General features: G+C 39.4%; 1 protein-coding gene across 1 annotated transcript in view; it reads right to left on the bottom strand.

The window, feature by feature from the left end:
• col24a1 (collagen type XXIV alpha 1) overlaps positions 1–10820 on the bottom strand; it is a 100108-nt gene extending 89288 nt beyond the window's left edge. The window contains exon 1 of the mRNA XM_042484141.2: positions 10299–10820. Coding sequence (XP_042340075.2) covers positions 10299–10351 — 53 coding nt within the window. The 5' untranslated portion in view covers positions 10352–10820. The remainder of the gene's footprint in view (positions 1–10298) is intronic.
• Positions 10821–12408: the final 1588 nt, after the last annotated feature.

The raw sequence follows: 12408 nt of genomic DNA, 5'->3' as shown, positions 1-12408 counted from the left end.
ATACCATCATATACTGTATATCCCAGTGAATTTCCAGGAAGGTATGAAAAAATAGATCCTGCCCAGCCCTAATCTACAGTATGTTAAATTCAAACGTGTCAGTAAGCTAAATCATGCCATTAAATCAGCACACATGATAGACCTTCTTTTACAGCAGACATTTTGGCCCCTCATGGTAAGCAAAGCAAAGGTGAAACTAATAACATTAACAATGGCTCTGTTCCATTAAGTGTGCCAGTATGCTATTCCAGTGAGCTAGCATGCACAAAACCAGGACCTCAACTTAATGAAATGCAGATATCATTTATGTAATTAAATAAACTTGTGCTTTAACTAAAAAAAAGGTCTATACATGGGCCCTGGAACTGAAATAGCCAAATTAAAGCTAATGGAAAGTTGTTGTTATTAATGATAATACCTAGCTGCACCTGTGTTTGCCAAAATGTCCACCATGAAAAGGTTCTGTAATAAATTGAACAATACAACTGTCAAACCTGCTACCTGTCAACACAGCTAGATTTTGTGACTCTGCTCATGGCATGGGAAGATTTGAGAGAATTATTATAACATTAACATGACATTAAATTAAATGATAAAGCACAAAGAAGACCTTTATTAGCCAAGCATAAGGCTTTGTACCTGAACGTTACAACGATGCAAGTTTTTGGTAAGGCAAGCAAGCTTAACTTAGCCATTAGCTGATATTAACTACAGCTAACGTTACTTGAAATGCAGGTAAGTTAGATGCAATGTTGTATCAAAGTCAAGTTGGTAAAATTTGAGCAGCATTGACATTTGCAGACGAATGAGCTTTTTACAGCACTCACTCAAGACTCACTTGGACCTTGTAAGCTAATGGTAAGGCTAGCGGGCTAACGTTAGCCTTAAAAACGTTATCTAACCTTAACCGAAGCTAATGATACTTAGCTTAGCAGTTAAACTAAAGATACTATCAGTGTTGTTGTTTTAAAGTCAAGCTGTTAAATTTCTTAACAATGGTGACATTTGCAGACAAATTAGCTTTCACCGGCACATATACTCACAAAGAGACAGCTGACTGGGACAGAAACGTAACCGCAGCAAAAACTGATCAGGTATGATGCGTTTAAGCTCCCCTCGGTAAAAACAAGCATTTATAAAGTAAGGTAAATTAAAACGTTCTCATGATATGTTCAATGCAATCTTGTAAGTGTTGTTCTTGACGAGAAAAGTGAATAAGTATAGGTCATGGTATAGGTGTTTGAAGGATATTGTTTCAGAACAGTATTGGTAAAATAGATATTAGAAAGGGAATCATAATAGTGCCTACATTGTATTCAATAAAAAGTCTTTTGAAGCAGTTATTGAAAAATGTTTTTAATGTTAAAGGTCATTTTAAAGATTTTTTCGTGTGTGTGATTGGATTTGTGCTCACTCAAAGTTTGCGTAATGAAAGACTTAATGACTTTAAAAACTGTTAAATTCTGTTTTTATTAAAACAGAATTTCTGTATCGGCCCAGAATTTCATAATCAGTGCAACCTTAACAGTGACCCATTGTGTCTAGAAATGTTATCATATTGTCATATTGTATTAAGTTGGGCAAAAATGTCATTACTGTAAACACACCATTGGCAAAATAAAGGGAAAAAATTACGCAATGTGAAGGTATACAAGGAAATAACAGGACTAAAGTTGTGAATTGAATAGCCTAACATAAACAAATAACTTTGACTCTAACCTTCATAGTTCCAATGTATCCATATGCAACTAAAAGAAAAGTTAATGATTAACTTTGGGGCTAAAATGTCTGGTAAATTAATAAGTCAACAGTCAGTTTGAATTATCAATTAATCATTCGTATAAATGTAATTTGAATTTCTGGATTCCAGACTGTTGATTGGACAAAACAAACTACTTTAGGTTGACACATTATGCTCTGGGAATTTTTTATGTAAACAATTAAATGATTAATTATTTTAAATAAATAAATAAATAAATAAAACAATTGATTAATTGTGATGGTAATTGTTAGAGCCCAAATCAATATTGGGTTTAAATCAGTTGTTGGAACATTTTAAAAAGAGGCCTGGGACCCCTTAAAAGGCAACCTGACTCCTCTGTTTATGAAGGCTTTCAGCTTTGACATTTTTATGTCTGAAAATATGGCGAAAAGTCATGCAGGGAGCATTTTTGTGTCATGTTTTATTGTCTCCAGACAATGATGGATTTGGTCTCAAAGGCACATTTTGTTAATAACAATTTAATGCTGTTCATGGAGGCATGCCTCAGCAAAGCTATGACCACAAAGAGGGAAAGGCCCCAGCTGAGATTTAGAGACAGAAGTGTCACGCCTGTTTTTTGATATTCTTTTTTTAAACTTGTAAAGAGCACTCTGCCTCATCGATCTTTAAAGAGATTGTCAACCCAGGCTGTTTTAGATTGACAGGAGATAATGATCTACCACAAATGGCATGTACATGACAACAGTTATCTATTTACAAAACATTGTGTCTGTACAGCAATATGGTAATGCACACATGAAAGAAAGAAAGAAAGAAAGAAAGAAAGAAAGAAAGAAAGAAAGAAAGAAAGAAAGAAAGAAAGAAAGAAAGAAAGAAAGAAAGAAAATATGTTTTACTAATACTAATCACACAATGAGATATTAGCATATAACCTACTTGGCTGCATCTTACTCTAATAGATTCTTTGAGCTTCAGTCCTTTGACCCTCACTGACCCCACCTCTAGGTGGCACTGCCCTCCATATAGCTAGAAGGGAGCAGCTGAGTGTGCAGTTACAAACTACATTGATATTTGTTTTTTCCTTATTCAGATGAGATTTTCACATGCAGATTAATGTTGATTACTTTACTTTCTTTTTTACACAGACCACCATTCCCACAGTTTAAAGATGAACTTGTCAGTCTTTAAAACGACAGCAACAGTAGGACATTATGTTATCTATGTTAAACTCCCACCATTCTTGTGCCATTGGTAGGATATTAATCAACACCCCTATCACACTGATTGGATATAAAGGTAATATACTTACTAAAATAACGGTTGGTTTTAGAATGTTATTTTGTTTTAACTATTGGTATATACATACTACAGGTTTTTGCTATTGTTTTCCTCTGATATGTATCAGTCAAATCACATGTAAAACCACCAATTAATCAAACCACCATTTAATCAAAGCACCAAAGCAATCTAATTATATTATAGGGCAGTGGTTCCAGGTTGGTCCAGGTGCTTCCAGGTGGGTCACCCAGCACCCCTCTCTGCCAAAAACTCTGCCACATGACTCAAAACGTGTTGTCTGGCAGAGTTTTGCTGGCTGTTGCTCAAACTACAGACTACCATATATCTGCCCACTCCAAATACTAACTAATTAAATTAAATTCTGTTTCTCACCTACAACTTTTCAGAAACATGTTTTAGCCTTCTGTTTAACTGTAAAACAAGACTGTTTGTTCCCAGTCGGCCGCAATCATGTCAAATGGACAAGTTTGCTTTACATAACCCACAAGAGGGCACATTTATTGGTCTGGTGCAGCACAGTGCAATCTGGAAGTTGTAGGTTTTCCCTACCTCTTGAACAAAAGCGGATGGCACAGCACAAGTATTTGCGTCTTTCTACTGCATATAAAGCCTGGATTTATGAAAAGATGATCTTTGCAGCAGTAAAACTTTAAACAGTAGTCAAAGTCACCAACAAGTCACCTCTTTTCTCCTAAACTATAACCCTCAACATACGAGCATTGATCATGTACAGCTTCAAAGCATACTCTGTACATTAGAACCAAATCAATCACATCGACAGCCCTGTACATAGTAACAGCTGCTGACACAACTTGAAGTGGCTTCTGGCAACCAGCGGGATGGTTTTCAGCGCAGCAGAGTGGCAGAACAAAAGACAGGAGGAGACAGTAGTCCTGCTATTTTAATATGCAGTTAGAATATGTGAGAGTGCTATCAATCACAGGGTGCTGTCACACCTTAAACCTCCCCTTCAGGCATTGTTATGTGAGTGTGATGGTTACAAACAGCATGGTATCTGTCTCACAAACATCTCTCCCTTCATGGCCTTTGAGGGCCAGATTAACCCAGCAGAGAGGCTGCCAGTGTTTGTGTGGCCCTATTTGACAGAAAGCTACAGACAGGCAACCATGTTTGTTTTCCCAAAGCAATGTGGCCCTGCAGACTTGAGCAAAACAAAGAGAAAGAAAGAGAAGCAGAGAAAACGACAACAAGAGAAAACAGAAAGACGAAGACTGAGTATTAGTAGAAACACAGTGAGCTGTCAGTCACCTGTTCCCCATCTAGAAAGTGGTGCGACATTCCACCGCTGGGAACACAGACAAATCCCCAAAGCAGGAGAAAGCAATAGAAGAAAACAAGGGAGGAATATATGATTACAATCATTCATCTGTTGAGAGAGGATAATACTGACATTTATGACGCCAATGAGTAGCTGGTTCTGCTTTAAACTTGGCAGGGTTTAAAAGTAGAACAAATGAGAAAAAAAAACTAAATATAACACTTAACATTCCCTTTTGGAGTGTCAAGTGGGGCCATCTGATGCTGATTCAGGCAGCCTTTTTTTCTGCCTGTCTGTCACACAGTCTCTGTTCAGGACTATTTAAGGATTCCCTAAGAGTATGCCACCAAACAGACTCTGGTCACTGCCTCAGCACATCTGCAGTGACATAAATACCTTCAAGTAATACTTCACCCTCCATATGACCATTTGTATCAATTTTTTAATCTGTGAGATAAACTTTGCTTTTCTCACATGCCTCCACAGTAAACGAAGAATCCAAAAACGGACAAAGTTCTCAATTAACTTGAGTCACAAGTGAAAACATTTAACAACAAACTAACTTAACTATGTCAAAACATTAGTTTACTAACTATCACACAACTCGTACAGTAAAATCCAAGACTCATTTATCCAGTCTTACACTGAGTGCTTCACAAACAGACAGCCTTTTCCAATAGCGGAGTGAACATAAAGAGAAATGTATCCAAGTTCCTTTTATTACCAGACTCCATTGAAGAAACAGTAATTTTACCTCGCTGAACATGGGAGCTGAGAAGTGCTGGGAACTGATCTATCTAACTAATCAGAGTCTGGCTTTGAAGAGAGCATATATTCATTTTACTCTCACCTCAGCTACACTGAAAGAAACAGCTGCTGTTTTAGGAATTATTGAGCACAAGGCCGGATAAATGAGACTTGGATTATACTGCACGAGTTGAGTGAAGGTTTGTATAGATGTTTTAATATAGTTTTGTTGTCAATGAGGCCCTCCATGACTTCAATTCATCATAAATGTTCTCAGTTTTTGGATAAGTGAGGAAATCTAAATTATCTTCATGAATTTAGTAACATCACATAGGGTGATTAGCTGATATACTATAAATGTTAGTTTAAAGGACTGTGTATCCACTTTAACCCTACTGTTTACCATCCTTCTGTCTCAGCATCAGTTGGTGATCTTTGTGTATCTTATTACCACTGGCTTTTTATTTTGTTGTAAGCAAATAAGAACGAAACAAAGGTACCGACTTCTTCATATCCACGAAGTAGGCTACATGCACAACCACCAGTTGCATCGTGTCTTTATTAAACCCTGCGGTAAATCCCTGTCTAAGTGACAGCACACTATGACATGCTTTCCAGTCTTTACAGTTGATGGAAAAGACTGCTGAAAGCAAGACAAAGCTCCCCAAACACTGCTCTGTTGACTAAGGGAAATACCACTATGTGGGGAGTGGGTGTCATGTCAAGACTATAAATAATCACAACTTAAAACTCCCCTCTGCAATGAATCATTCCAGCAGCAACAGATATTGCCTTTCTCCCCTCAAAATGAGCTTGGATCCCTAACAATGGTTCATTCAACTGAGGAAAAAGGCTGAGAGGCAAATGGAGAGGTAAAGTGCTGGATTTGGTTTGGCAAATAGGAGCAAAGTCACTTAAGTTCTGTTTATAGTCCTCATAAGGAAAGGGAAACAATTTTCTTACTTTCATCACTGATGTCTGTCGGGGGGGTGACTCTGTGAGCAGTGACATTCACATTACACTGTTTACATGTCTAATTTGGCAGGCCACTTATCAAATCCATTAGTATCAACAAAGCATGCAAAGCTGTTAATCTACCTAAACAACTCTGAAATGTTAAAGTTTTTGAGGGGATAAACAGAAATGACAATAAAATTGCTGTTGATCCATGCTGGGGGTAAAAAATTATGTATAACAGTTGCTCCTCCTTACATTGGTGGTGAGGTTCTTTGATTTGTAGGGACATGTTGGACCATCTAAACAAACTCGATAGGAGTAACCTTGACTGACTCCCCATTTCATCCCCTCTGTTGACTTTATAAGATTGTTTCTGCCTTCAGCGTATCACAACAGTCGATGCTGCTCTCTTTAGAAATACTCCACATAGAGTCATTATTCAGAAAATTGAGGTTTATGGAGCTTGACCTTGGAGCATTTGCCTAACCTCCACTGTTATATGCCCCCATGGCAAATATGTGGCTATTTGAGTCCAAGTTTTAAATGGAGTGGAATTAAAAAGAAAGGGAAATCAATAACTCTGACGCATAAACGGATACAGTGCTCTCAGGAGCTGTAATGAGGCTCATAATATAAGTCACTTTGTAAAGACATCAAACTGTGAAGTAAATTATACAACAGTAAAAATACATCCATCATAGATACAGACAATCTCTCTCCTCCACACACAAACACACACACACACACGCACACACACGCACACACACACACACACACACACACACACACACACACACACAAATTGTTCACATCCCAAGACTAACCGAATAATTCTGTCAGTGGAAACATCTGAGTTTTTTTGCTAATCAGGTGTTCTGTCCCTGCATGCTTCGCTTCTCAACCTCGACCAAAAACATTCCTGGACACAAGAAAGTAACTGATCCACGGCCAATATCTGTTCCTACTGGCCGTGTTTCAGCTTTAGCACCTGTATCCTGATCATGATTACTTCATTATGGAGGCACTAAGTGGGCTTGTCTTCTTCTCATGTCTAAAAAGCTGGCAGCAAAAATTAGCAGGTCAACAAGTTTCCAGGTTTCAATTGCCCATTCTCTCTCTCTGGCCAAGATGTGAAACACTTTTCAGATATAATATATTTCCAAACTACCCCAAGGGAGTCATGACTAAAAATATAAAGCTGATGATTTAGATGATGATTTTCTGAGAGCGGTATGTCATGTCCGGATGCTTCTTAATTGACTAAGAGCAGAGCGTGGGGGCATGTTTGTGCTCACTCAGGAGTCAAGAGGTCACAACAGACTAGAGTAAAGATTGACTTAGCCCACAAGACAGCAAGCAGACAAAGGGCTGTGAGTAAACTTCCACTGGCCTTTAATAGTTTGCCCTTTTCCTGTTGCGTGGAGACCTGCAGATGTTAGGAGGGTTAAATACACTCACTCACACAGACAGGCCAAAATCCCTACAGGCACTGTGGAGAAGATGAGTATGCTGCAGCGAGAAGGTGAGCAGGCTGTGATTCCATTACAGTTTTACAGGTGAGAAGTTGCCTCATCTCCTGAATCCATGGAAACAGTTCTCTAGTTTTTTGACAATTTGTTAGCTGTATTCATTAAAGGGCTATTCACACAAATAGTGACAAAGAGAAAAAAACATTTTTCCACCTCAGCAGTGACTTCTCCATCAACAGGCCTCACCATCGGCAGAAAAATGTTCCTGATAGAAATGTTCTCAGTGAGGTCTGAAGTTTATCCTGGATGACACTGACATTGTTTCTTGTAAGATGCTTTGCTGGTTGTGAAGGTTAACACATTTTTCACATTGCTGGGTCATTATATTGCTTTTTTAAATTTTGGGTGAACTGCTCATTTAAAGGTAAAGTGTGTAGGATTTATTGGTGTCTAGCAGTTGATGTTACAGATTGAAACCATCTGAAACTTCTACAATGTGCCAGGCATGTAGGAGAACTACGGAGGCCGACACAGAATCACAAATGGTCCTTTATAAAGCCAGTATTTGGTTTGTCCATTCTGGGCTACCATAGAACAACATGGTAGACTCCATGGAAGCGGACCCGCTACCAACCTAAATCTAAACTGCTCATTCTAAGTTAACGAAAACACAACAGTTCTTAATTTCTGGTGATAATAAACTCATGAAGGCTTTGTTATTGATATTCTAGTCAATTTCTGCCAATATATTCCCCTAAATGAACTTTGCCACTGTACCTTTAAGCTTCATGTTATACCACCCATGTAGGATTTAACTGAGTTTATGACTCTTGCTATCCAAAAATTACAGACTCTTCAGATTAAAATACATGGAAGACAAAAGACGTGAGGCCATATTTAAGGTAATTACAGTATGTGTGATCATAGCCTCATGACAAACTACAATATCTGTACTTCATGTAATGACAACAAGTCACTATCCAGTGAGCTGTATAGTAGTGACATGGAAAACATTGCCCCTTGTTCTTCACTGTAGTCTTGTTCGTGGTCTAGTAAAATAAGAAGACCGTATATATTGATATTTGCATCATCATAGAAATTAAGTCTACCTGCAGAAGCCTACTTTCACTAAGTGTTATGCCTTATTATATATAGTGTACCTCAGTTTCCATGGATGTTCATACAATAACAAGAGATTCCATGTATCCAACACCTTGGCACTACACTGGACAAACCTATCGTTAAAGCACAGGTGCATCTCGAGGCCCAGATTAATCAGTCAAGCTAAATGAGGTAGATACATGTCACTGTGACTTACTACTGTGTCACTGCATCAGGTCAAAGCAAAATTCACCTCATTAAGACATCATTCATGACATTTAACTTTTTTTATTAGCCATTAGTCTTGACTCCCTCCTAAGTCTATTTCCACTTCCTGAGAAATTGCATCATCAACCCACTATCGGAACTACCACATACTGCTAAAGAGACAGCATGCACTCAGTCACTATGTGAGAATCTGTGAGTCTCTGCAGCTACTCAGCCCAACCACTGCCAGCAATGGAGCAGCAATCCCTGCAACAGTGGGTGATTGTCTGGAGCTCAGGAGCCAGTTAACCACTGATGCATACACACTAACTCTCCCAGTGATTTCAAGGGGAGGCCACACTTGTTCTCAGTCAACCCACATCTCCCATAAGGCTCTCATTTTCACTCTCAAGGACACACACAGAAAAAAAAATGGATCTGTCAGGATTTCAGATCCACTTTGTTTTTCGTCAAGCAAACTCTATCAGCAGAGAACAACAGGATGCATTGTGAGCTCAGCTCTTTTTAGATCTTATCTGTAAGGGATTCATAATAGAGTACAGACAACTTGGACTCACTTCTGATGGAAGAAAAATACATTTCCTGTCAAGTAGCCTATGGAGGCGTGCACATTTCTGTAGGTCCTACAGTCCCAGCTGAATGTAACAGGACAACAAAACTTGCATGCAGGATGTCAATAATAAACACTTCCATGAGGAATGTTTAGCTTTAAAGGTACTAAATAGATTTTTTTCTATTTAAAGCTTAAACAACTTGACAAAGTTTGATATGTTTCTTATGTCTTGAGTACCTGACAGTTGCTCTTATGCTTTATATATTACCAAAAAGTATAACAATGATTTATCAGTGATAAAAGCGGGATAAGCGTCATTGCTTCCAAGCCATTCTCGGTGTTTATTTCCCAGCTTATCATAGTTATGAGTGCAAGATTAATAAAATGTAGGGGACAGGGTTGGCAGTGGGCCACATGGTATTCAGATTATAATGTAGGAGATCCCAGGCTACATGTTCATATGGTGAGTTCAAAGCCAAGTTTTGTGCACTTACTACTGCAAAGATGTGAGCTACATTCATAAAGATCAACCAAAAGTTAAAAAAGAAGTTCAAACTTCTACTTTAAACTTTAAACTAAGTCCACATGTCCAGTTGCATGTATTGCATGATTATTGCGCATAGTTTAAGGATGAAAAGTCCACAGAAACAAAGGGATCTAATTCAAAACATCCTAAATGGAAGAACTATACTACAAGAGACCAGTGCTTATATTAAATTCAATGCATACAAATACAATATTTTCAGTCACGTTTCGGAGGCAAAAACCTGTAGCTGCGGGGACTTTGTTTAGTCTTTTGGCGCCCCTGTCTGGGAAAGACGCCAGAGAACAGTACTGAGTCCCCCCAGTTGCCATTTTCTATGGAAATCTGTTCTGGGACCGGTTTCAGAGACGCATAGGTATCCTAACATCTGTATACTATTAAATAAAATGCCCACTTACGTTGCTGCCGCGGAAACGTGTCCACTCCTTGTCCGTTGAGCTCCTAAATGCATTTGTATGCATTTGTCCAGGCAGCAGAGATCTAGGTGAAAACAGAATCACACTCAAGAGGATACCTGCTCATGGGCTAACCCTTTGGTTAACAGCCAAAGGAAGCGTAAAGTGGACGGATGAGTTGTGCCACCTCAGAATTTCCTCATCGTATTGCAGTCCGGAGGAGAGATGTCTCCTCGTTCAAACCAGACGCTTCTCAGATCCTTTGCGCTCTGCGGCGCGCTGTGATCGGGCTATTTCTATCCAAAGTGGAACAGCGCGCAACAGTTGCATAGAAAAAGTTGGCTTGGTAAGCGGCTTAGTCGGACTGCAGCAGTGTCAACTCGACTGCTGTGTGGGATACAGAGAGTCAGAGCTCGACTGCGTCTCTCACAGAGTGGTCTCCAACATAATAGCAGATCCAGCTCTGTGCGTCTTTACCCCCAGGCGGTGGTTTCTGCTATGTGCCTTGACTTGCTCTGATGCAAGGGGACCCGTATTCACCCCAACACAACTCCTACCAGCTGGTGGTGTTGGATTTCACCAGTTACTCGTGACATCACGGATGAGCTTTTGGCTTGTATTCATCAATGTCTGCGTTGACTACTGTATTAGTCCATAGCAGGTACAATATTTACATTAAATGTATATTGTGCAGGATATTGGAGGGCATGTTCTAGATGTAAAAAAAAAAATCAGAATTAACTTGCTTACAAACACACATACAGACACACACGTGCAATCAAATAGAGTACACACTAAGACTGAAATTATGCCAGAGAAAATAGAAGAGATCAGCTGATGCAGCCTCCTGTTGTTTGCTGACAAGCGAGTCTGCCAGGTGCTGCAGCTGCACTGTTGTTATGGCAAAAAGGCAAGAGTATCCAGCCTAACAGGACAACTTTATCTTACAAATTGAACAGTCTTTGCACATATACCCCTAAAAATGCTCTTTTATCTAAAAATGTATTTTTTTTTTGCAGGAGAAAAGGAGCTGGAGTAGCCATTCTGCTCTGAAGTGTTCAGACACAGCAAAAGTTGATTTGTACTCATATGCACTTTTCAGTATAAAGATAAGCCACAACAAGTAAGCCAGAAAGTCTTTTGGGCCTTGCTCAGTTGGTTAATGATCCTGCGGGTCAAACTGTCAGAAATGATGCAAATAATCACATAAGAATGTGGAATGTTAAAATATGCAACAGTATGTGCAAGGCCAGAGGTATGTGGTGTTGCTGTATATAAAACACCCCAATTTTCTTTGGCCTGCAGCCAAATAATTACATTTTAAAGCAAGACCTTCTCTTAGCTGCATTTCTACTAACATAAAATGCAATGAAGCAATTATGTTGCAGACCACCATGTAACATAACCCTAAGCAGGTTTAAGAAAATGAAATGTGCATTAACAGGTTGCATGCCGTGTAATATGAGAGGCTTTGATTTTGCAGCTTCAGCTCCAGCTGCTGCATTGTGTTTAGTCTTGAGATTTACACAAACAGAGATTTATTAGGTGTATAAACTCTGTTTATCATCAAACATTTCAGCTCTGGCACTGATTAAAGTTGGCAATAACACTTCTTTGTTTCCCTGTAACTGAGCCTGAACGCAGCACTGCCACGCTTCCTCCTTGAAAATGACACCATTGCTTTACTTTATCTCTCTCATCGTTTTTTTCAAACAAACAAGCTCTAACCTACTTCCACCTTTCCCGATCAAGGTTAACCCATTAACCTAGAACAAACAGAGCTCTGTGGGTCCCTGAGTCCTCCCTCCCCAGCCCTCCCCTTCATGCACCCCGGCATCCTCCTCCAGACATCCCCAGCCTCCCTTAGCACAGCCTGGACAGAGAGGGAGTCCATATGGTTTGCAGTTTAGGGAACTGGGGGGACGCTACTAAGAGACAGAGCAGTTCCTGCCTCTAATCCCAGGTGGAGCACTCAGGGTTTCTTAACCTGAAAACAACAGAGGGACAGATATAGTGAACAGTCACAATGCCCAAACAAGGAGTATTAAAAGAGAGGTCAAAGTGACATGGAAACTCCAAGTGAGCCTGCCAGCCACTATAAACAAGGAGGTTA

Source organism: Plectropomus leopardus, chromosome 5, assembly GCF_026936395.1.
Source record: "Plectropomus leopardus strain MGB_pleo_1.0 chromosome 5, ASM2693639v1, whole genome shotgun sequence".
NCBI classification, from domain to species: domain Eukaryota; kingdom Metazoa; phylum Chordata; class Actinopteri; order Perciformes; family Serranidae; genus Plectropomus; species Plectropomus leopardus.
The sequence above is the reverse complement of the archived record's forward strand: the minus strand, read 5'-3'. Positions and strand labels throughout refer to the sequence as shown.